General features: G+C 44.1%; 1 protein-coding gene across 1 annotated transcript; it reads left to right on the top strand.

The window, feature by feature from the left end:
• The first annotated feature begins 13,528 nt into the window (after window positions 1–13,528).
• LOC146839437 (olfactory receptor 11A1-like) lies at window positions 13,529–14,482 on the top strand. Its single transcript, XM_085650799.1, has one exon. The coding sequence runs from the start codon at window positions 13,529–13,531 to the stop codon at window positions 14,480–14,482; it is 954 nt and encodes a 317-aa protein (XP_085506925.1).
• Window positions 14,483–20,850: the final 6,368 nt, after the last annotated feature.

Raw genomic sequence — 20,850 nt, 5'->3', positions numbered from 1 at the left:
AGCAATTGTGATCTGTGTTCTTGGTGGTCCATTAAGAAACAACAGTGATATTGCTTTAGGGTTTGATTAACTCTATCTGCCTGGCTGTTTGTCTGCGGGTGGGAACTGGTGGAATCGAAATACACTACGTCCAATTGAATGGTTAGTTGTTTCCACAGTTAAGAGAGACGTTATGATCCTCTATCAGAAATGTTGATCTGGGGCAGGCCATAAAGACCTACAAACTGCTTGAGAAAGACTTGGTTTATTTTAAAGGCATTGGCCACAAGTGTGATAGTATGAACCATTTTGGTCCGATAATTGACTACTAGCAGAATTGTTGTTTGGTCTGGAACTAGGACGCACAAAAATTAAGTACAGTTACCTACGAGTGCAGTATTGACTGATTGCGATTATAGGTTGCACTAGACCACTGAGATTACTGCCTTCGCTCTGGCACAGGCGACACAATGGTTTATGTCTTCATCCACATTGTGATCCATCCTTTTCCACCAGGAAATGCTGTTTAAGAAGTCCTCTAGTCTTATGATAGCCTGCATATCCAGCTATTGGAGTGCCATGACAGTAGCATAGAAGGTTTTGTTGACAGTTACTTTCAGGTATGTATTGTTGATTTGCATGCCATAACAGCCCATTCAATCTTTCCTTTTCAAAGGATCCTTCCTTATCTATTCTTGTTGATTGAAAGCAGCATGTTGATCATTGAGTGCTGTTAGGAATGAGTCAGTATTCTATTCTTCCAGCAACTGACGGGCTAAGATAGCCCCACTTATCCTTAGAAAACGGGCGTGGCAGGGTGGTGGGGGTTTTGAAAAAATAATTATTTTTAAAAAGCACTTATTCTTCACAGCCACCTTCTCTCTTCTGTCATCCCTCCTCTGCTTCTCTTCCTGACTCTTAGTCCTGCAAGCAGAAATCACACAGGCTCCCCCAAGCTAATCACAGCACTGCTGTGGTTCGGCCCTCTGACAGGGAGTGGGAGCCTGTGCATGTTCTCCACCGAGGCAGTGCAATACAGCCGGGTGGAGAACATGCTGAGTGTGCATGACTGTTTGGCCGGCCCAAGACGGCCGGCCAAACGGTCATGCGCACTTATTGTGAACAAACCCCTCCTCCTCCATGTGACACCAGCCTCACCCTGCCCTAACCTAGCCCTGTAGGTATGAAAAATAAAATGATAATGATATTGTTATTATCATTTTATATTTTCTTTTTTCCATTGCTCTGAGAGCAGTGGGGTGACACTCCTCTGCTTCAGTGGAGGAGCCGCCCCTGCGACTAATGTTGTGTCTTCTTCTGGACAAAGAATCTGCTTTGCTGTGACAATCACCAAATCTGTAAGTAATTTCATATAGGAAACTAGAGATGAAAATGAGCAACTATGTTTGCCGAGGGTTGTAGCACTTAATTTCTTTGCGATAACCCAGGTTATTATGATCTGACAAGACTGTCATAGGATGCTGTTCCCCCTCCAGATAATGTTGACAGTGTTTATGGCCAACAGCTCTCAAATAATGCAGAATTGTTTTCAGCTGAATTTAAAGAACGGAAAGAAAAGGTTATAGGTGGTGCAGTAGTCTAATGTTGTTGTGATAAAATAGCCCTAATAAAATAGCCCCAAAGGCATAAGACAAGGTATCAGTTGTTGTATGGGTGGAATGTTAGTGTGAGGGGTTCTCTGTGTGGAACTTGGAAGGGGGTTGGAGCGGGGTTGCGCAGAGGCTGGCAGTTGCTGGTCGACGGGCAGTAATAAAGACTTTTGAAGCTCATCGAGTCTGGACATCCTGTCAGCGGCGACGACCTGTCCTGCAGTGCATCTGTCCCATCGAGCATCGGGTGATCTTGTCGGTTGCCAGTGTTCCAATCAGACTTCGGCCCACCCGAGTACCTGAATAGTACTTTGTCAGAGTTTTGAAAAGACGGTCCATGAGTGGTTGTCCTGGACACTGCACACATCATTGGCAGTGCAGCACATGTCTGGCAGCAATTTTAGTGCATTGGGACGCTTCGAGACATTGCGCCTGTCAGTTGGGCATTACTGTGCATGTCCATTGGCCACTTTGAAAGATTAGGAAGGTTTCCAAAACAAAAACATGCACAATCTCCCATAAAAACACATGCATCATGTGTTTAACGTGTCGGCCATCTTGGGTGAGGCCAAGTCACCCGTTTTCACAGTTTTCCATCTATCTGCCTGCATTGTTTCTTGGTGACAGGCACACCAATAAGGAAGTACATTGTAGGTATGCCTTAACTGTTTACATACATTATCCTTCGGTGACAGACACACCATTAAGGAATAAATTGTAAATATGCCTGCAACAGAGAGAATCCTACCTGTATTATTGCCAGTGTCAGCCATGTTGAAGGGGGAAAAAATGTATATATATCTTGTTTTTTTATAAAGAAAGTAATGGGAACCAATTGTTAATATACCTGCATCAATACCCTTGGAACGGAATCCATTGTGGTCTTCGTAACAAGTATCCCAGTAATGATCTCATGAAGAGAATTTTAGCACCCGCACCATTTCTACAAGTACCAGGTACTCCCACCTTGAATTGGCAACAATGGAAAGAAACCTCAGAAGCATACTTGTAAGCAATTGATGGTGATACTTTCACTTCCAAAAAGAAAAAAGCATGTTTTAACTTCTCTCTACCATCTTCGTACCAATGGTCTTGTGGAGAGGGTAAATCGCAGCATCAAAGAACAATTACAGCTTGCGCTTATCAAGGTCTTAAATGGAAAAGAGGCAATGAATGAAATGTTGTGGGCTATGAGAACTACTCCCCATATAAGCACAGGAATGTCTCATTTTAGTTTGTTAAGGGGGAGGATTGAGGGGGCTAATCTTGATAAACAATAGATGGAAAAGAGACCATTGATGCAGCAAAAGTGGCTTGTGTGGTGGACATGAGGGCTGCTGTACAGGAAAAGTATGATTCCATTAGTGAATGTAATCGGGTGTTGGCTGTCCAGGTTGGGGACAGGGTGAGAATTAAGAGACCAGGATTTGTTCACAATTGTTGTTCACGTTTTTCCACACCCATCCCAGTTGTGGAGGTGAAGGATCATGTAGTGGTACTAGAAAATGAGAAGACATGGAACAAATGTTTTATTTCTGTTGTACCTAAATCTAAAGCCGAGTATGTTGGGAGGAAGATGGGAGTACATGTTGATTCCACTCAGGCCAAAGGGAGTGCCGCTGGGAGAGTATCTGACAGAGTTACGGCACGTCCTGCGAAATTCACTCAGGCCAAAGGGAGTGCCGCTGGGAGAGTATCTGACAGAGTTACGGCACGTCCTGCGAAATTCACTCAGGCCAAAGGGAGTGCCGCTGGGAGAGTATCTGACAGAGTTACGGCACGTCCTGCGAAATTCACTCAGGCCAAAGGGAGTGCCGCTGGGAGAGTATCTGACAGAGTTACGGCACGTCCTGCGAAATTCACTCAGGCCAAAGGGAGTGCCGCTGGGAGAGTATCTGACAGAGTTACGGCACGTCCTGCGAAATTCACTCAGGCCAAAGGGAGTGCCGCTGGGAGAGTATCTGACAGAGTTACGGCACTTCCTGCGAAATTCACTCAGGCCAAAGGGAGTGCCGCTGGGAGAGTATCTGACAGAGTTACGGCACTTCCTGCGAAATTCACTCAGGCCAAAGGGAGTGCCGCTGGGAGAGGGCACGTCCTGTCAAATGTAATGATAATGAAATGCTTTGATCCATTATTCTTCAGTTCTGTACTTGCTCTGTTACTTGTTCGTCTTCAGCTGTTCTCTTAATTGTTATCTTTTATGTATTGTTTTCTTTTCACTTCTATATTTCGTCATGTTTCCTCCTCGTGTATTACACTCATTTTGTTCATTTTGTTCAGTAGACGGGGAGTAATGCAAACGTTTGAAGCTCACCGTGTCTGGACATCCTTTCAGTTGTTAATGAAGTGCTGAAAAGCAGCAAAGGCATTACAGAGAAGGAATGGCATTGCTAAACACTCATAATGAGGGGGCATGGCTTAGCCAGCTGCTGTGATGGACGCCTAGGTTGGATCTTTATGTCTCGGCTCGCTGGCTATTGTTTAGAAAAGTTTTTCTTCAAGTACCCTCGACCTCAAAGATGCATCATCAATGGTGCCGGGAAAGCAACGGCCAGGGTGGAAACTGTATGGACTCTAGGCAACTTTTATGAGCTTAATTTCCAATGCAGCCCACAGGAGAGGGCGTGCCTTGGAGGCCTGGCTGCGACAGTGGTCACCAATGGTCCTGAGGCTACGCAGCACAGCCAGCTCAGAAAATTGGGCAGACTTTCTACTCATCTCCTCCCCAAGCCTCTTGGTGCCTCCCCCCCATACTTGATTGACACTGAAATGAATGCACTGGTGGTGCCTGAATCCCAGACCGATGAGGCAATGGCAAAGTAGACACCTATAAAGTGCATGAAAAGAGCTGTGCCCAGAGATGAGGTGCACCACACTCATGCTCTGTTAAGAGCGTGCCTGCACTATTCCTCCTGAGTGGCACACAGGTATTGTTGATGGAGGGGCCAGGCCCTGATTAGGTTGCTGGCAGTAGGGCGTGCCGGAGAGCAGCGACGTATTTCACCTCTGGCTAGCCTCATGAGCTGCCCACGGACTGAGGACACTCATTATGCTTATTAAAAGACTTCCAATTTGTGATTGTTTCTTTTTTTTACAGACTGTTCTTTATTGAATTTCCCGTTAGAATTCTAAAACCATAGCCATTGTGTTTTGTCCCCAAAGGGACTTCTTCAGGGCTATATAAAAACACATATCTACAAACATTTAAAAACAGACTCACATATATACAAAGATGCATTAGAACAATTTCTTTCTTACAATATTATACGTTCCAATGGTAACAAAGTCAGCTATTACTTTCCAATCATTAGATTAATATTCCCAGATAAACAGTGTTAGGGTCCATCTTTTTGATAGTTGGGGCGATAGAGGATATTTATATCCATTATACATTGATAGAAAAAACATGTAGGGCATGTTTTAAAGCCGAAGGTGTCGACATCTGCAGCATACTGACAACGCGTGTCAGAACTAAGTAAAGTTACCGCCATCTTAGAGTGGGTGTTACTCCATCAGTCATGCAGCAAATTAAAAAGGTAACCATTTTCGTTTGCAGCGTCTGATATATATATATATATATATATATATATATATATATATATATATATATATATATATATATATATATTACCTACTGGCGGTCGCCAGTAGGTAGTTATAGTTAGGACCCTGTTTCCATAGGAAAACCGCAACATTCTATTTGGAATAACTTTGGCGCCGGTCGACGAATCCTCGCGAAATTTTCAAAACTAATGGGGCGCTACACTCCGCTCCTACCCTGAAAGTCTCGGGGGGATTCGTCAAACGGGGGCTGAGAAATAGGGGGGTCCCAAAACGCGTTTTTCCCATGCATTTTTCCATAGGACCTTTAGACACAGCTACAGCCCGAACGGCTGAACAGAGTTACTTGAAATTTGGCAGAGAGGTAGTCTACAGGTCAAGGAGGTGCTTTTTGTAGGTCTGGTGTAAATCTGTTCAGTAGTTCCTGAGAAAATAGCATTTAAATCAATATATATATCTGTGGCAGCTTACGGTGCGCTTACCGTGCGCTTACGGTAAGCTTACCGTACGCGTACGGTGCCGTGCGCGAGCGCGATTCTGATTGGCTGTTAGATCTTAGTAAACATTCGAATCGGTCGAAACCAGGAAGCGGCGGCCGCCATTTTCTCTCTCGCACTCTGAGAGGGGGAGGAAAAACAAAGGTTGAAAACATGTAAAGGGGCAGGTTAGACAGCTCCTAACCACCTAGCCTTGATTAAGGTGTCCCAAAAGAACCCCCAAGGCCAAAAATTCATTTTTATATTTTTTCGAAAAAACAGCGATTACGCTTACCGTACGCGTACGGTAAAAATTAATTATTAAAAAAAAATATCCACATTTCCCCCCCCCCCCCCGTGTGCAAAAGGTGCCCGTAGGGCACTTTTTGCGCATGTCATATAAATTAACGGAACATTTAATAGTTTACCTTTCACAACGAAGCGCATAATATGTCCTCCGTGTGCGGACGGTGCGCGAAGCGCATCGTGCGTACATGGCCCATGCAGCGTAACGTGGGCACTTGGTGCGCGTAGCGCACCGCGTGCCCACCGTGCGTGCACGGCACTAACAGCGTAAAGTGGGCGCGCGGTGCGCGAAGCGCACCGTGCGCGCACGGAACGAACTGCGTTAAGTGGGCGCGCACGCCACGAACGGCGTAAAGTAACTTAGCATTTAAAAAACCGTACAAATTCACTGAAAAAACCATAGGTTTCACACACGTTATAGTTAGGAATTAGCATTTAAAAAACCTTGCAAATTCACTGAAAAAACCATAGGTTTCACACATGTTATAGTTAGCTGGACATTTTACTCATAAAAAACCAATGAAATTCCCCCGTTATAGTTAGTGCAGGCAACTATAACTCACGCGACCGCAATCCTCTGCTGATGACATATGTGTCTTTATGAAAAAAAAATATTTGTAATATATGTATAGCTAAAATTTAATGGAAGAAGACATGGGCAAATAAGTGTCTAAATACAGTATTAGCATCAGCAGAGGATTGCGGTCGCGTGAGTTATAGTTGCCTGCACTAACTATAACGGGGGAATTTCATTGGTTTTTTATGAGTAAAATGTCCAGCTAACTATAACATGTGTGAAACCTATGGTTTTTTCAGTGAATATATATATATATATATATATCCAAAACAAACATTCGCCCTGAGGCAAGAATCACGCCAACACCAGGATGATTTTGGTGTTGGCGTGATTCTTGCCTCAGGGCGAATGTTTGTTTTGGATAAATGCGGCAGCCTGGCCGCAGAGAGCACGCCACTACGCTTTGTGGGGCCTAGGACTGGACAGGTGTTCGAGTCCTTTTGGGCACAACAGGGCAGGAACTCAAATACCAGCATCCCGGTATGATGGCCCACTGGGGTGTTTTATTGACTTTTCAACGGCAGCAGAATAACCAAACCCACTTGGGGAACACAGGCGCTTTGAATTGTACTACAGGTACCAGCATGCCGATTTGAATACTCACCTGAGAGTTCTTGGGGATAATTGGCGCATGCGTTTAAGGCCCTGAATGAGCAGCGTTTTGGTTTCTGTCTGCATTTCCTCTGACGAAGGAGCGAGTGAAGCTCTGAAACGCGTTAGGATTTTGAAAATATACATTGGACTGTGGCTGCTGGTTTCCGATAATACATGATGAAAATCATCCTGGTGTTGGCGTGATTCTTGCCTCAGGGCGAATGTTTGTTTTGGATAAATGCGGCAGCCTGGCCGCAGAGAGCACGCCACTACGCTTTGTGGGGCCTAGGACTGGACAGGTGTTCGAGTCCTTTTGGGCACAACAGGGCAGGAACTCAAATACCAGCATCCCGGTATGATGGCCCACTGGGGTGTTTTATTGACTTTTCAACGGCAGCAGAATAACCAAACCCACTTGGGGAACACAGGCGCTTTGAATTGTACTACAGGTACCAGCATGCCGATTTGAATACTCACCTGAGAGTTCTTGGGGATAATTGGCGCATGCGTTTAAGGCCCTGAATGAGCAGCGTTTTGGTTTCTGTCTGCATTTCCTCTGACGAAGGAGCGAGTGAAGCTCTGAAACGCGTTAGGATTTTGAAAATATACATTGGACTGTGGCTGCTGGTTTCCGATAATACATGATGAAAATCATCCTGGTGTTGGCGTGATTCTTGCCTCAGGGCGAATGTTTGTTTTGGATAAATGCGGCAGCCTGGCCGCAGAGAGCACGCCACTACGCTTTGTGGGGCCTAGGACTGGACAGGTGTTCGAGTCCTTTTGGGCACAACAGGGCAGGAACTCAAATACCAGCATCCCGGTATGATGGCCCACTGGGGTGTTTTATTGACTTTTCAACGGCAGCAGAATAACCAAACCCACTTGGGGAACACAGGCGCTTTGAATTGTACTACAGGTACCAGCATGCCGATTTGAATACTCACCTGAGAGTTCTTGGGGATAATTGGCGCATGCGTTTAAGGCCCTGAATGAGCAGCGTTTTGGTTTCTGTCTGCATTTCCTCTGACGAAGGAGCGAGTGAAGCTCTGAAACGCGTTAGGATTTTGAAAATATACATTGGACTGTGGCTGCTGGTTTCCGATAATACATGATGAAAATCATCCTGGTGTTGGCGTGATTCTTGCCTCAGGGCGAATGTTTGTTTTGGATAAATGCGGCAGCCTGGCCGCAGAGAGCACGCCACTACGCTTTGTGGGGCCTAGGACTGGACAGGTGTTCGAGTCCTTTTGGGCACAACAGGGCAGGAACTCAAATACCAGCATCCCGGTATGATGGCCCACTGGGGTGTTTTATTGACTTTTCAACGGCAGCAGAATAACCAAACCCACTTGGGGAACACAGGCGCTTTGAATTGTACTACAGGTACCAGCATGCCGATTTGAATACTCACCTGAGAGTTCTTGGGGATAATTGGCGCATGCGTTTAAGGCCCTGAATGAGCAGCGTTTTGGTTTCTGTCTGCATTTCCTCTGACGAAGGAGCGAGTGAAGCTCTGAAACGCGTTAGGATTTTGAAAATATACATTGGACTGTGGCTGCTGGTTTCCGATAATACATGATGAAAATCATCCTGGTGTTGGCGTGATTCTTGCCTCAGGGCGAATGTTTGTTTTGGATAAATGCGGCAGCCTGGCCGCAGAGAGCACGCCACTACGCTTTGTGGGGCCTAGGACTGGACAGGTGTTCGAGTCCTTTTGGGCACAACAGGGCAGGAACTCAAATACCAGCATCCCGGTATGATGGCCCACTGGGGTGTTTTATTGACTTTTCAACGGCAGCAGAATAACCAAACCCACTTGGGGAACACAGGCGCTTTGAATTGTACTACAGGTACCAGCATGCCGATTTGAATACTCACCTGAGAGTTCTTGGGGATAATTGGCGCATGCGTTTAAGGCCCTGAATGAGCAGCGTTTTGGTTTCTGTCTGCATTTCCTCTGACGAAGGAGCGAGTGAAGCTCTGAAACGCGTTAGGATTTTGAAAATATACATTGGACTGTGGCTGCTGGTTTCCGATAATACATGATGAAAATCATCCTGGTGTTGGCGTGATTCTTGCCTCAGGGCGAATGTTTGTTTTTTATATATATATATATATATATATATACCATGTGCTGTAATTTATAGGTTAGTTTAAAAATCCTCTTTTAAAGCTAAAGATACAAGAATTGACAACTCTCTAGTTTCAACGTCTCATCACGATATCAAACGGGCGCCATCCTAGAATGGATGTAAACCATTTTATATATCACACGGGCGCCATTTTCAAATGGGCGTAAATCCCTCGTTTTTTTTTTTTGTTCCTAGTAATAAAGCAATCAATTTTTTAATGGCTTAAGCGGCAATACCGGTATCTGGATCCAGATCTTTTGGAAGAATGGGAGGAGGGCTTGTATGAAGCATAATACAAAATGATGGGGACATTCATTACTAATTCAGAAAGGAAAGTACAGAAGATTAAGGAAGAAATAATCATTCTAGAGAAGGAAATCAATGACACTAATCTAAATGAAGCAATACAAAAGAATCTTGATATTTTGAAAAAGGAGCTGAATAACTATCAACTCTATCTTAAAGAAAAAAAGATGCGAAAAATACAGAGGGAGAAGGGGGACTACAGAAGGGGACGCATTTTCACATTTGCGAGGAAGTATGATGACATAACCACGAAACCGCAGATGTCAGAAAATAACATAGATAAACATGTTAGTGTCTCTGCTAGTAGCACTTTACTTTCCTCATTGGAGAGTGATCCAGGTGAGGGAACGAGCAGTGACCCAGTGACTGGTACATCCTCTGTTTTTTTACAAGAGGTTTAGAGGTACCGTTTAGGGAACCGCATAAAAGCCACAAACGAAAAACAAGGAAGGGTGGCAAGGGACACAAGAGCGGGACTAAAGGCCATACAGCAAAGTGTGAATACCAAGAAATAGATCATATAGACTGTTTTCACCCAGAACTTACTGATGCTCCCCTGGTCTCTAATGAATTGAGTGTAATCAATTTATCATCGAGAATACTCACTCACCCAAGAAACGTTGGTACTATGTAAAGGTCTCAGTTATTGCCCGACGAACAAGTGTAACTTTGTGAATGTCCACATAGATTTGTATAAATTTATACGCAAACTAAAAATAAAAAAATATTTTGAAGAACATCCTGTTGTCCCACGTGTTCCATTGCCCAGACATAATAGTGATACTGCACTATCAATACATTCCAGTGGGCTATTTATGTCTTTCAGAGACAAGATCTATGAGAGAATGCGCTACAGTTAAAAAAAAAACATAACATATATATATTCAACAACATATGTAGTATTATCACAGTGAAGTATAAACTTCACACCATTTGACAATAATTGAAATTGATTAATACTGTCATTGAAATTACAGAAGATAATACACATCTATTGGCCACATTGTATGGCATGTTCTTGTATCCACAGTTTTAGACTGCAAATGCTACTTCCAATGTATACTTTCTTACAGGAACATGTCATCATATACACAGCGAAAGTGGTGTTACAATTGATGAAGCAATTGATAGTATATTCCTTGGATTGATTATTGCTAAATTTCAACAGCTTATCCTGTCCATATTAACATATGCAGCAATTCCCACAAACGTGAAAACCTGCAGGTTTCTCTGGAATCCAAGTTGTGTTCATTCTGTTTTTGGCTTTGACATAGCTGGGACATAATGGTTTTTTTAAGGTCATACCTTTACGATAAACCACATGTGGTTTCTTGGATAGTATACCATACGGAATGCTTTCTGAGTTCAGTAAATGCCAATTCTTCCTCAGAATGTTGAATATGTGATTACTATATGAGTTGTATTCTGTAGTAAACAAACTTCTGTCATGAACTGCTTCTTATTCTTTTTCTTTTCCACTTTCGGTGTTAGTGTCTCCTTTCTATTTAGTTGTGTAACTCTCCTCTCTGCAGTGTCTAAACAGACCCTGTCATATCCTCTTTTGGTGAAATTTTTCTTTTATTTGATGGATATTCTTGATAAAGTCCTTGTCCTGGCTACAGTTGCGCCTTGCGTGAATCGGTTCACCATATGGAATAGTGTTTATGGTAGAACAAGGGTGAGAATTTGTTGCATGCAAAACACTGTTGCATGAGGTCTTTTTTTTTAAACATCACTCTGTATGGTGGTTCCAGTTATAAACAGTTGTAGATCTAAAAAGTCAATCTCACTCTCAGAGTATTTGATGGTTAGCCTCACATTGAAGTCATTTGACTTCAAATACATATGGTAGTCTTTCAGATTCTCCACAGTTCCATGCCAGATCATTATCACGTCGTCTGTGTAGCGACCGTAAAAAATTACATTGTCGCTCCATGTGTGTGCTCTTGGGTCCCAGACATGCTCCACCTCATAGAGACCCATGAACAGGTTTGCATAAGATGGGGCAGATCTGGAGCCCATCGCTGTCCCTTGCTTTTGTAGGTACCACATGTTGTCATGTAGAAATGCATTCTGCATCAAAACCATTTCTGACATATCCAGAAGCATTAGTGTGTGCTCAAGATGTTGTGCATCACGCTTAAAAAGAAAATATTTAGAGCTCTCAGTCCCTGTTTTTTCGGATACATGTGTATAAGCTCTCGACGTCCATCGTAACAAATAGTAGATCATCCTGATCCCATTTAAAGTCCTCTAGTTTGCACAACAGATCAGCACTATTCCTTATGTATGACAGGAGATTCTTTACAATGGGCTACAGAAAAGAATCTACATGCTCCGCGATATGTTCTGTCGTCCCACCATTTCTAACTACAGCTGAGTCCCTCACTTCTCTGGGAATGGATATTCTGAAACTAAGTCGCTCAAGCAAAAATGGTTTACAGCTGGCGTGAGTGCAAGAGTGGATCATACAGGCTGCCCGTGAAACATAATTTGCATTACAAATGGTTTATATGCATGGTATATGCTTGGAGTGATCCGACTGGCCACAGACGGGCTGGTACCTCACTCTGACTTCTTTTAGTATGTGTTCCCTGGATCAATATGTATCCAGGGAACCTCACTGAATGTAAATTACATTCTAAATTACTGTTGCCAACTGGTTTGTTTCTCTCTTCTCTCAGTTACGAGGATACTGTTTGGTACTACCTCCACTCACAGTGGGGTTGGTCTCAGATAGAGGCATGGATTCTATACTAAATGTGGGTACCAGAAGATAAGTCATCTCGATCGATCTTTCGAGATGGCTGCAGGCTTTATTTAGTGTGCCACTCATCCCTGAGCTAATGGCCTCAGTGTAAGTGAGACGATTTAAAAATAATTTTGTGGTGATGAACTTCCATCAACATTAGAGTATGGTCCGGGATTCACTCACTAATTGTGACCAAGCCGCTTACTATCATGCTGTAAACATATATCTCATTTGCTTTACTTGAGGTAAATTTCCAAATAAAAAAAGAATAGTCATGAATAGGCAATACCTTTGCCAGTTTACTGCTGTGTGGTTCAAAGTACACAACTCGCAACGCTTACAAGAATGACAACCCTTCACCATCCACTTGTGGTGTGCTTCATCATCTGGTCTGATGCACACAGGACGTATCTTCCTTCAAAGTGTAGGGTAGTGAATTCTTTATCCGTACATGCTTACACACTGGTGCTACCCCTGCATGACATTAACCAGGTGGTAGTACTACTGTGGCACAGGGTGGCCAGGAGTAACAAGGAGTTGGCCATTGGTAGCAAATAGTGTGCTTGGAGTAATACCGGCAATTCCTCAAATCCCTAAATGACATTTCCGAGTGGAAAACTCTATATAGATGTGGGAACTCATGCTTGTATTAATGGAGAGTTCCCATTATCAGGTGTGAGCGAGTATCTTCGTTTTCTTCCTGAATAAGTCTCTTTTATAAACATGTTTTTTTTGTGCAACTGCAGTAGCAATGTTTTGCTGATTGTTCTGTTGCCCAGAGTTCATTTTGACCCTGGCAGCCATGTCTCACTATATGTAGTAGTAAAAAAAAGAATTTAGCTTTTTGGGCTATTGATGATTATTATATCAGAACCTTTGGAGAATGGGTCTTCCTCGATCCTCCTCAAATGACCCTCCATTTCTGGGGAGTTTCAATTTTCGAATATATGCGAGTCCTTGTGTGCTCTGAGACTGGGTTGAGTTACTTAATACCTTAGTTAATCCCAAAACACCAAACACAATTCTTACCTTTAAGGCTAAATGTAAATGAGCCTCTCTCTTCTCTGATTTCCTGACGAAACCTGGTACAATTTGTCTCACTCTTGTGTTCTTTGTATGATATCAATGAACCAATAGAAGGGGTTGAACGCCCTTCCATTGGTTCTTTGATATCATAATCATGACATTTTGTGCTGTCTTTAATATCTTTCCATTCCATCTCTGTTTAGATGATGGGTCCCATAAAGATAGAATGTTTGGATAATGCCACCGGTTCAACAGAATTCCTTATCATTGGATTCCAGGTCGTTGCGTGGATGAAGCCTATTCTCTTCCTTATCTTCCTCCCTATATACTTGTTAACAATCATCAGCAATGTTTTAGTCATAGTCACAGTCTCAGTCAGCGGGAACCTCCAGTCGCCCATGTACTTTTTACTGGCTAATCTGTCCTGCTTGGAAGTTTGGTACACGAACTGCATTGTACCCACCATCCTTGGAGGCTTATCGGCACAGGTTCTAACCATTCCCTTCGCTGTATGCCTCTTACAATTCTTCGTCTTTTGTTGGTTGACTAGCACAGAGTGCTTCCTCATTTCGGTCATGGCCTATGACAGATATGTAGCCATATGCCACCCCTTGCACTACAAAAGAATCATGGACCGGCATGTTTGCTTTGAGTTGGCTTCAATTAGTTGGGCGGCTGGTTTGATGGGATCTGCAATCACTGTTTTTTTGATGTGCCAATTGAGGTTTCCCCACCGTGGGGAAATTGATCACTTCTTTTGTGATTTTCTACCACTCATAGAAGCAGCCTGCTCAGACATCAATCAAATCAAGGTGGAAGCCTTTGTGTTCACCTTCATCGTCTTGTCACTTCCATTTCTTCTGGTCCTCATCTCTTACATACACATTGTTGCCGCCATCCTGAGGATCCCATCAGCTACATGCAGCTCCCACCTGATAGTGGTCATCACCTACTTTGGAATCCTGATTATAATGTACATGCTGCCTACATCAGGCCACTCCTTCAATCTGAACAAAGCTCTGTCGCTGCTCTACACTGTTGGGACTCCAGTCTTCAACCCAGTTGTGTACACTCTGAGAAACAGGCAGTTCAGGAACGCCTTGAGAAAAGCTTTCAGTCAGAAATTATGCTTGAAAATGTTGCAAGATTGTTGGATTTAATCATTAGTGTAAAATAAATAGGATTCCACTAACACATTGTTGCTGTGAAAGTAAGAAGATGAATGTGCTGTGAAAGTAATATGTATTACTTTCAGAGTATTCAAAGTGCTATAGAGTTGGAACACCCAGGGGCCATCTTTTCCAACACTTTGACCTGGGACTGTCACTCTAATGATGTACTAAGGCCCACGCACCACTACATGACTCCCCCTAGAGTAATAAACGCGGCCACTATGGTCGGTCTGCCTCGGTCCTGGTCATCGGCCATTATTGTACCTATATTTAAAAAAGGCAACAGAGATTACCCTCAATGTTACCGCCCTATTTCTTTGATAGACGTTACAGTCAAAATCCTGGGAAGAGTAATTTTGAATCGACTGACTGAGTGGGCCGAGGATAATAACATCATCTCGGATGCTCAGTACGGTTTTCGGACTGGCAGGTCCACCAGCGACCAATGCCTGAACCTATACATGCTGGTTGCAAAGTACACCAAAACCAGCAAGGAAGCCATGTATCTGGGGTTCATGGACTTGGCCGCTGCATTCGACCATGTCAACAGGAATAAGCTATGGGTAATGATGAACCAACTAGGAATTGACCCAGGGATAATCTGCACACTAAGGGAATTGCACCGAGAGACCTCCGCCAGGGTATGCTATAATAAGGAGGGGGGGGTTGACTGATCCCTTCAGCTGCACTAGTGGCGTGAGGGTGGGATGTATTTTAGCCCCTTTTTTATTTTCGTTATATATTAATAATTTGGATCAATCTCTTAATATTTTAAAAACAGATTGTCCAAGGGTGGGGTCACGTAATATTCCGGTGCTGTTGTACGCAGATGATGCGGTACTTCTGGCACGGACTCCCGAAAGTCTGCAGATCCTAATTGATGGGTTCGTCAAATTTATGGAGGAGCTAGATTTGTCTGTCAACTTAAAAAAATCATATGTAATGACAGCTGGTCACAAACCACGAACTAGCTTTACTTACAGAATTGGCAGCCACAAATTAGAAAGGGTGCAATCGTTTTCGTATCTAGGTGTGCTCTTTGATGAGTCACTAAAATTCACACCTCTTGCTCAGGAAAGGTGCGGTAAACTAGTGACATCATCTGGGGCCATCTCAGGTTATGGAAGGAGAGTTGGCCGCTGGTGTCCGGAACAAACAATGCACCTCTATGGCTCAATGTGTTGCCCAAAAACTATGTACGGCTCAGAAGTATGGGGATTTATAAACCTTGATGGTCTTCAAAGGGAAGAAAATAAAATATTCCGTTGTGTATTGAAAGTCCCTAATTGTACATCAGCTCTCATAGTTCACAAAGAATTGGGAAGACCCTACTTAGAGGATCTGATTAAGTTTAGACCAATCCTGGCCTGGCTCAAAATATGGACGAACCCGGAAGCTGCACTGAGCAGGTTGATCATACAAGATTGCCTTTGTAGAGACAAACATTTGAATATTCCATGGCTTAATTATGTTAAGACTAGCCTGGAAAGTATGGGTTGCCAAGAGCTGTATCTAAACCCCTCAATGATAACGGCTCAGGATAAGCTTAACCTGAAGAGAATTTTTATGGAATCTAGAGTATCGGGTAGGATCACAATAGAAGGGAGAAAACCCTCAGTGAGCATTCATAGGGGGCTTGAAACCACCGAAGGGATGGAACCGTACCTTTGTGTCTTGTACAATGCCCAAGAAAGGTTTTTAATATCACGTTTTAGGCTCAATTTTTTACCTAATCTGTTAGCTGAAGCAGCTGGTTTTAGTCATTCAATTGAGCAGAAGGGTGCCTGCGGCTGCGACAATAGGTCTCCGCAGGACACCCTTCATTTTGTACTTTTATGTCCAATATATGCAATTCCAAGACGCAGATTCTTAAAAGATATTTTAAAAAAGGAAAGGTTCACCCGAGCCAAAGAGGCACTGACATTCCTACAAAGGGCTAGTGACCCGTTAACATTGTGTGCGGTGATAAGTTTCTTGAAATTTGCACTTAGACTCAGAGTAACTAGAGGTCAGTATCAAATATGAACACTGTAGACTCCCCACTTTTTTTTGGGATGATGCTACTAAGAAGGATCCTTTGTGACTAATGAATTATTTGTATGTAGATTCTGTCAATGTTCTGTACATTTATTTAATACTGTTTTAATTGTATATATGTGTACTCTTTTATGATGGTTTTTAACCACCGAATAAAGAACTATTGAATTGAATTGAATTGACTCCCCCTGTGTGTCACAGAAACCACTTCTTAATGAAGGCCCGGAGTCTTCCCGGATCACTGTTTCCAACCCCTGAATGGCACAGAAACTATTGTTGTGGAAAAGGTAGTAGAGTTCCCTGGATCACTGAGTAGAATACTAAGGCTCTGATTTAAAGTTTATTGGACAGGGTAATCCATTGTAGATGCATTTGACTACTCTGTCCTACAAACCCTAAGTCCGACTACTTCATTTAGAGATGGGTGGACCTAAAGCTTTCTGTCGACGTAGGTCCCTTTGGCTCTGTTGATGGGAAGCTTCCTCCAGTGGCCCAATGGAGTAGGGTCCATCAGAGGATGGGCTTTTACACCGTCCACCCTGTGTGTTATTCTTTTTTCTTAATCCTCCATCCACCAGACATTTTGTGTGACAGTGTTTCTTCTCAACGTACAGAGATGACGGCTTGGCCGGTGTCACCTCTAAATTTAGGGACAGTAGACTATCAGAGTGGTGGGGGTATGCCCCCCGCCACCCTCATAGACTGTACTCTGTCCGCCAAAGCCGAAATCAGGCCCTAAATCCAATTAAATATGAAACCACAAAAGTATCCATCACTTATTTAATTATAGAATAAAGGCAATGATTTCAGTCTTTCCTAACACCAAGGTCAGATAGGCTAGACAACAGCAGGGATATCCTAGTGCCTTTTCATATGGACTCTTAGCTAACCCATTTGCTCCAGTTGCCAGACCTCTCACCCACACAATGTTAACCAGAATATAACATTCTACTGAGATCTTAGCCATGTTAAACTTGCAAAGACACCTGCACATCACAGGTCAGTTCCTTCATAAGTACGTGCTAAGTGCACGGAAATGGGGAAATTAAGTTATCCTGGTTGTTTTCTAAATCTTCCTCTTTTCTGGTCCAAAATGTGTGCACGCTTACCGCTGTTTCACCTCAGGTGGGGGACAGTTGGAGACATTTGTTTTGAACAGGATATCCTGCCTGTAGCATCTAGCTCAAGGACCGCACCCTGACCTCTTCCATTGGATGGCATTATGTGATGCTCCTCCCCCATAACGCGCTGCAGCTGAGCCCTCAGAGTTTAGATGAGGGCCCTTTCCTCTAACATGAAGGTGCAGCGCCTTCTTCAGTTATCATTATATTGGACTACGGTGATATTTTTAAGGGTCATAACAGGAAAATGGTAAATTTAATTGCAAAGCTTTCATGGGAAAAAAAACTTCTCCAGCTTTGACACTCCAAACTGAACCAAAGGAATAATGCATTTTAATACCTATGGATTTCTAGTCTCACCTTGCAAATGAGAGTCACTTCAGTAAGGAGTGGGAATTGCTGGTTAGACCAGCAAATGTGCTCGGACCACCACTTTTAATACAAATGGAAAATCTCCACAGACTCCCAGAGAGTGTTTGCTGCGCTTTTTAGAATCAGTCACCCACTAATTACCTCCTTCCTGCTGGCACCCAGTGGATAAGAGGAAATTATTTTGGGAGTCCAAGATAGTGGACTACCAATTTCCTAGCCAGGTTGTTTTAATGGAGATGCAGAAAGATCTTAGAGTTTCCAGAGCTGTTTAAGTACATTAACTCCCCAATATTCCTATAGTAGCTAATATATCCCTTTAATCTGAGACGGTTGTTCCAGTAAGGTGTAGAACTGGCTTTTAGAGACCCCTCCCGACTGGAAGGTCAAATCCAACAGTGCAGTGGACACCTATCTACGGGTTCACCTTGATTACTCATGCATTACCAAAGAGACCAGGACAACTTAGCTGTGGAGGAAAGTAAATTTAATTTATTAGCTCAAACTAAGGACAGGGTCCCAGAATGGTACGAAGACAATTCTACAGAGACTGCTGCTTCACTCCGCAGTGCACACATAATTCTAGCACTAGCCACACCCTTTACACATCCAACAAGTTCCTCATCAGTCTCAGGTGGCGTAATCGTGGCCAGAGAGCGTCGGTCTCTGATTGCACAATGTACGCAGCCTCTTGCTTCAGCGCCCAGATGGCGTGGTCACGGAGCACAGCTGACGGTGTAAGAGGCTGAGTTACCAACAGTGGACAGGATGTGGCTAAGTCTCTGGCACAACCGGGGGGGAGGGGGAGGGGAGCTACACAAGCAGCTTCTGGAATCGGCTCAACCGCAAGGAGCGAGGAGGGTTAAGCAAGTTCTAACAGGGACATAGAAAGCAATCCTTCACCAGGTTGCCAAGAGCATGGCAACACGAAACGGAGTCTCAGTGGCCATTTTAAGCATAGTTCAACAGTTCCTCCTTTTGCCATGAAGAGGCAACTTTCAGTCATCACCTAGGTCAATGTCCATCATATTCTGGACCTCCTTCTCAAGCATCATCATGGCATTCTGGTGGTGTGAATTTACTGGCTTGGGTGTTAAAGAGGTGGCACAGAGGCCACATAGCGCGGGCCTACATTGAACACAGAGGCAGCAAAAAAAGAATGCGGCTGCAATGATGGCAATGAAAATCACTATCTTCCATCCACACTGAGAGACCAGGCCCCAAAACTAACCGGTTAGGGACCATGAACCCTCATCCTGATGGATGTCGGAAACAATCTTATGGAGCTTCTGGATTGCTTGATAAACTTTTGGTACATTGTCAGGTATATATACACAGCAGCTGGTTTTGATCAATTTACAGACTCCTCCACGGTCCGCTAGGATTATGTCAAGAACCATCCGGTTCTGCAAAGTCATGAGGCGGTCCGCTTGAAGTTCAGCAGTGATGTTACTGAGAGCACCGGCAGTCACGTTGATGGTGGCCTCTACCACTTTTGTAAGGTGTTGAATATTGCGACTATTGACCACAGGGCCCCAAAAGGGGAGGAACCCTTTAGCAAAGTCTCCAAATTCTTGGCCAGCTGTGTCTTCAGCGTCAATTACACCTCTCTTCTGGATGTGGTGTGTTGCATCGGCTGCGTATGTTGGGGGAAGCAACCAAGCGATATAACAGGTGCCAGCCCATGACTTGGGCAGCCAGGTGTAGGCCTTGCTCCTGCACACAAAATAGGTATTGAGCGAAGCCACCAGAGCTGTGCGAGTCGAGCCATTAAGCTGGAGCGTGTAGGCGCAGTCACTCTCCCCCACCCATACTGTTCCATTCGATGCAGTATCGTCCAGAGTGTGGGTAGACAGGGAGGTCCCTGAGGGGCGGCAGCCGTCGTCTCCCTCCACTGCCGGTGAGGCTCAGTGGATAGAAAGACCCGTGGTTGTTCTCATATTCATCCTTTTCGGGTGAAGTCCTATTCATATTTGGCCACTCCGTAGCCAAAATGTGGGTGAATGCTTGCTTGCTACTATATTTCCCTGGGGATCGCGTAGATGGTTTACCTGAATAGAAGGCGTCAAAGAATACCGTAAACCATTCGTAGGCTGACCCGGCTCGAGAAAAGGGAGCGGGAATCAGGGGCATCCCTGTGGCCGCAGTATGGATCAGCAACCCACATACCCAACCGTTCGTTGTATTCACCACAAGCTGGTGCTGGTGTTACATCTGAATGAAAGTATTACATTCTGTCCTTCTTGTTTGCACGTGGGGGGGCAATGACACATGCTGATGAGGCGATTCTGTAGAGGTAGGAGACTCAGGTGCTGCAAGGGCAGCGTGTGTTATCCACCCGAGGCAGGCCAGTACAAGTAAAATAATTATGAGTACAAGCAGACAGATCGTGTACCGGCCATCTTTATGTACTTTCTCTTCTTCATTTTCCTGTCCTTTAAGCTTTTAGCGTTCATTTTTGTCACCGTCATGCCTCACCCGGTCTTCCCTAGTTGCTGCCTGTAAATTGTTGGTTGCTTCACCGGACAGTGATTCCAGCAGTCCTATTGACACACTCTGGTCCGCTGCACCAGTACTGGTCAGATATATCCGCCGGCAAATATCACAGCCCTGCAGCGAACGTCAGGCCAGGTGAGGTAGAGGGCAGAGACCTTTGTCTCATCAGTCCTTTTTTCTGGGTCGAAAGTTGTACCTGGTGGACCCGGGCATTGTTTGATCAGGAAACAAAGGCTCCGGCTGTTGAGGGTCCCGCAGCCTCAAACGCGGAGGAACAGCAGCTTGCAGGATGTCATCGTTCTCTCGCTCAGATGAAGCTCAGGCAACGTTAGC

Source organism: Triturus cristatus, chromosome 4_1 (genome assembly GCF_964204655.1).
Source record: "Triturus cristatus chromosome 4_1, aTriCri1.1, whole genome shotgun sequence".
In the NCBI taxonomy this organism is placed as follows: Eukaryota; Metazoa; Chordata; class Amphibia; order Caudata; family Salamandridae; genus Triturus; species Triturus cristatus.
This window is presented reverse-complemented; position numbering and strand designations above follow the sequence as displayed.

Coding starts and splice junctions, on each gene's coding strand:
- LOC146839437 (XM_085650799.1), top strand. CDS start 13,529: ATGGGTCCCATAAAGATAGAATGTTTGGATAATGCCACCGGTTCAACA.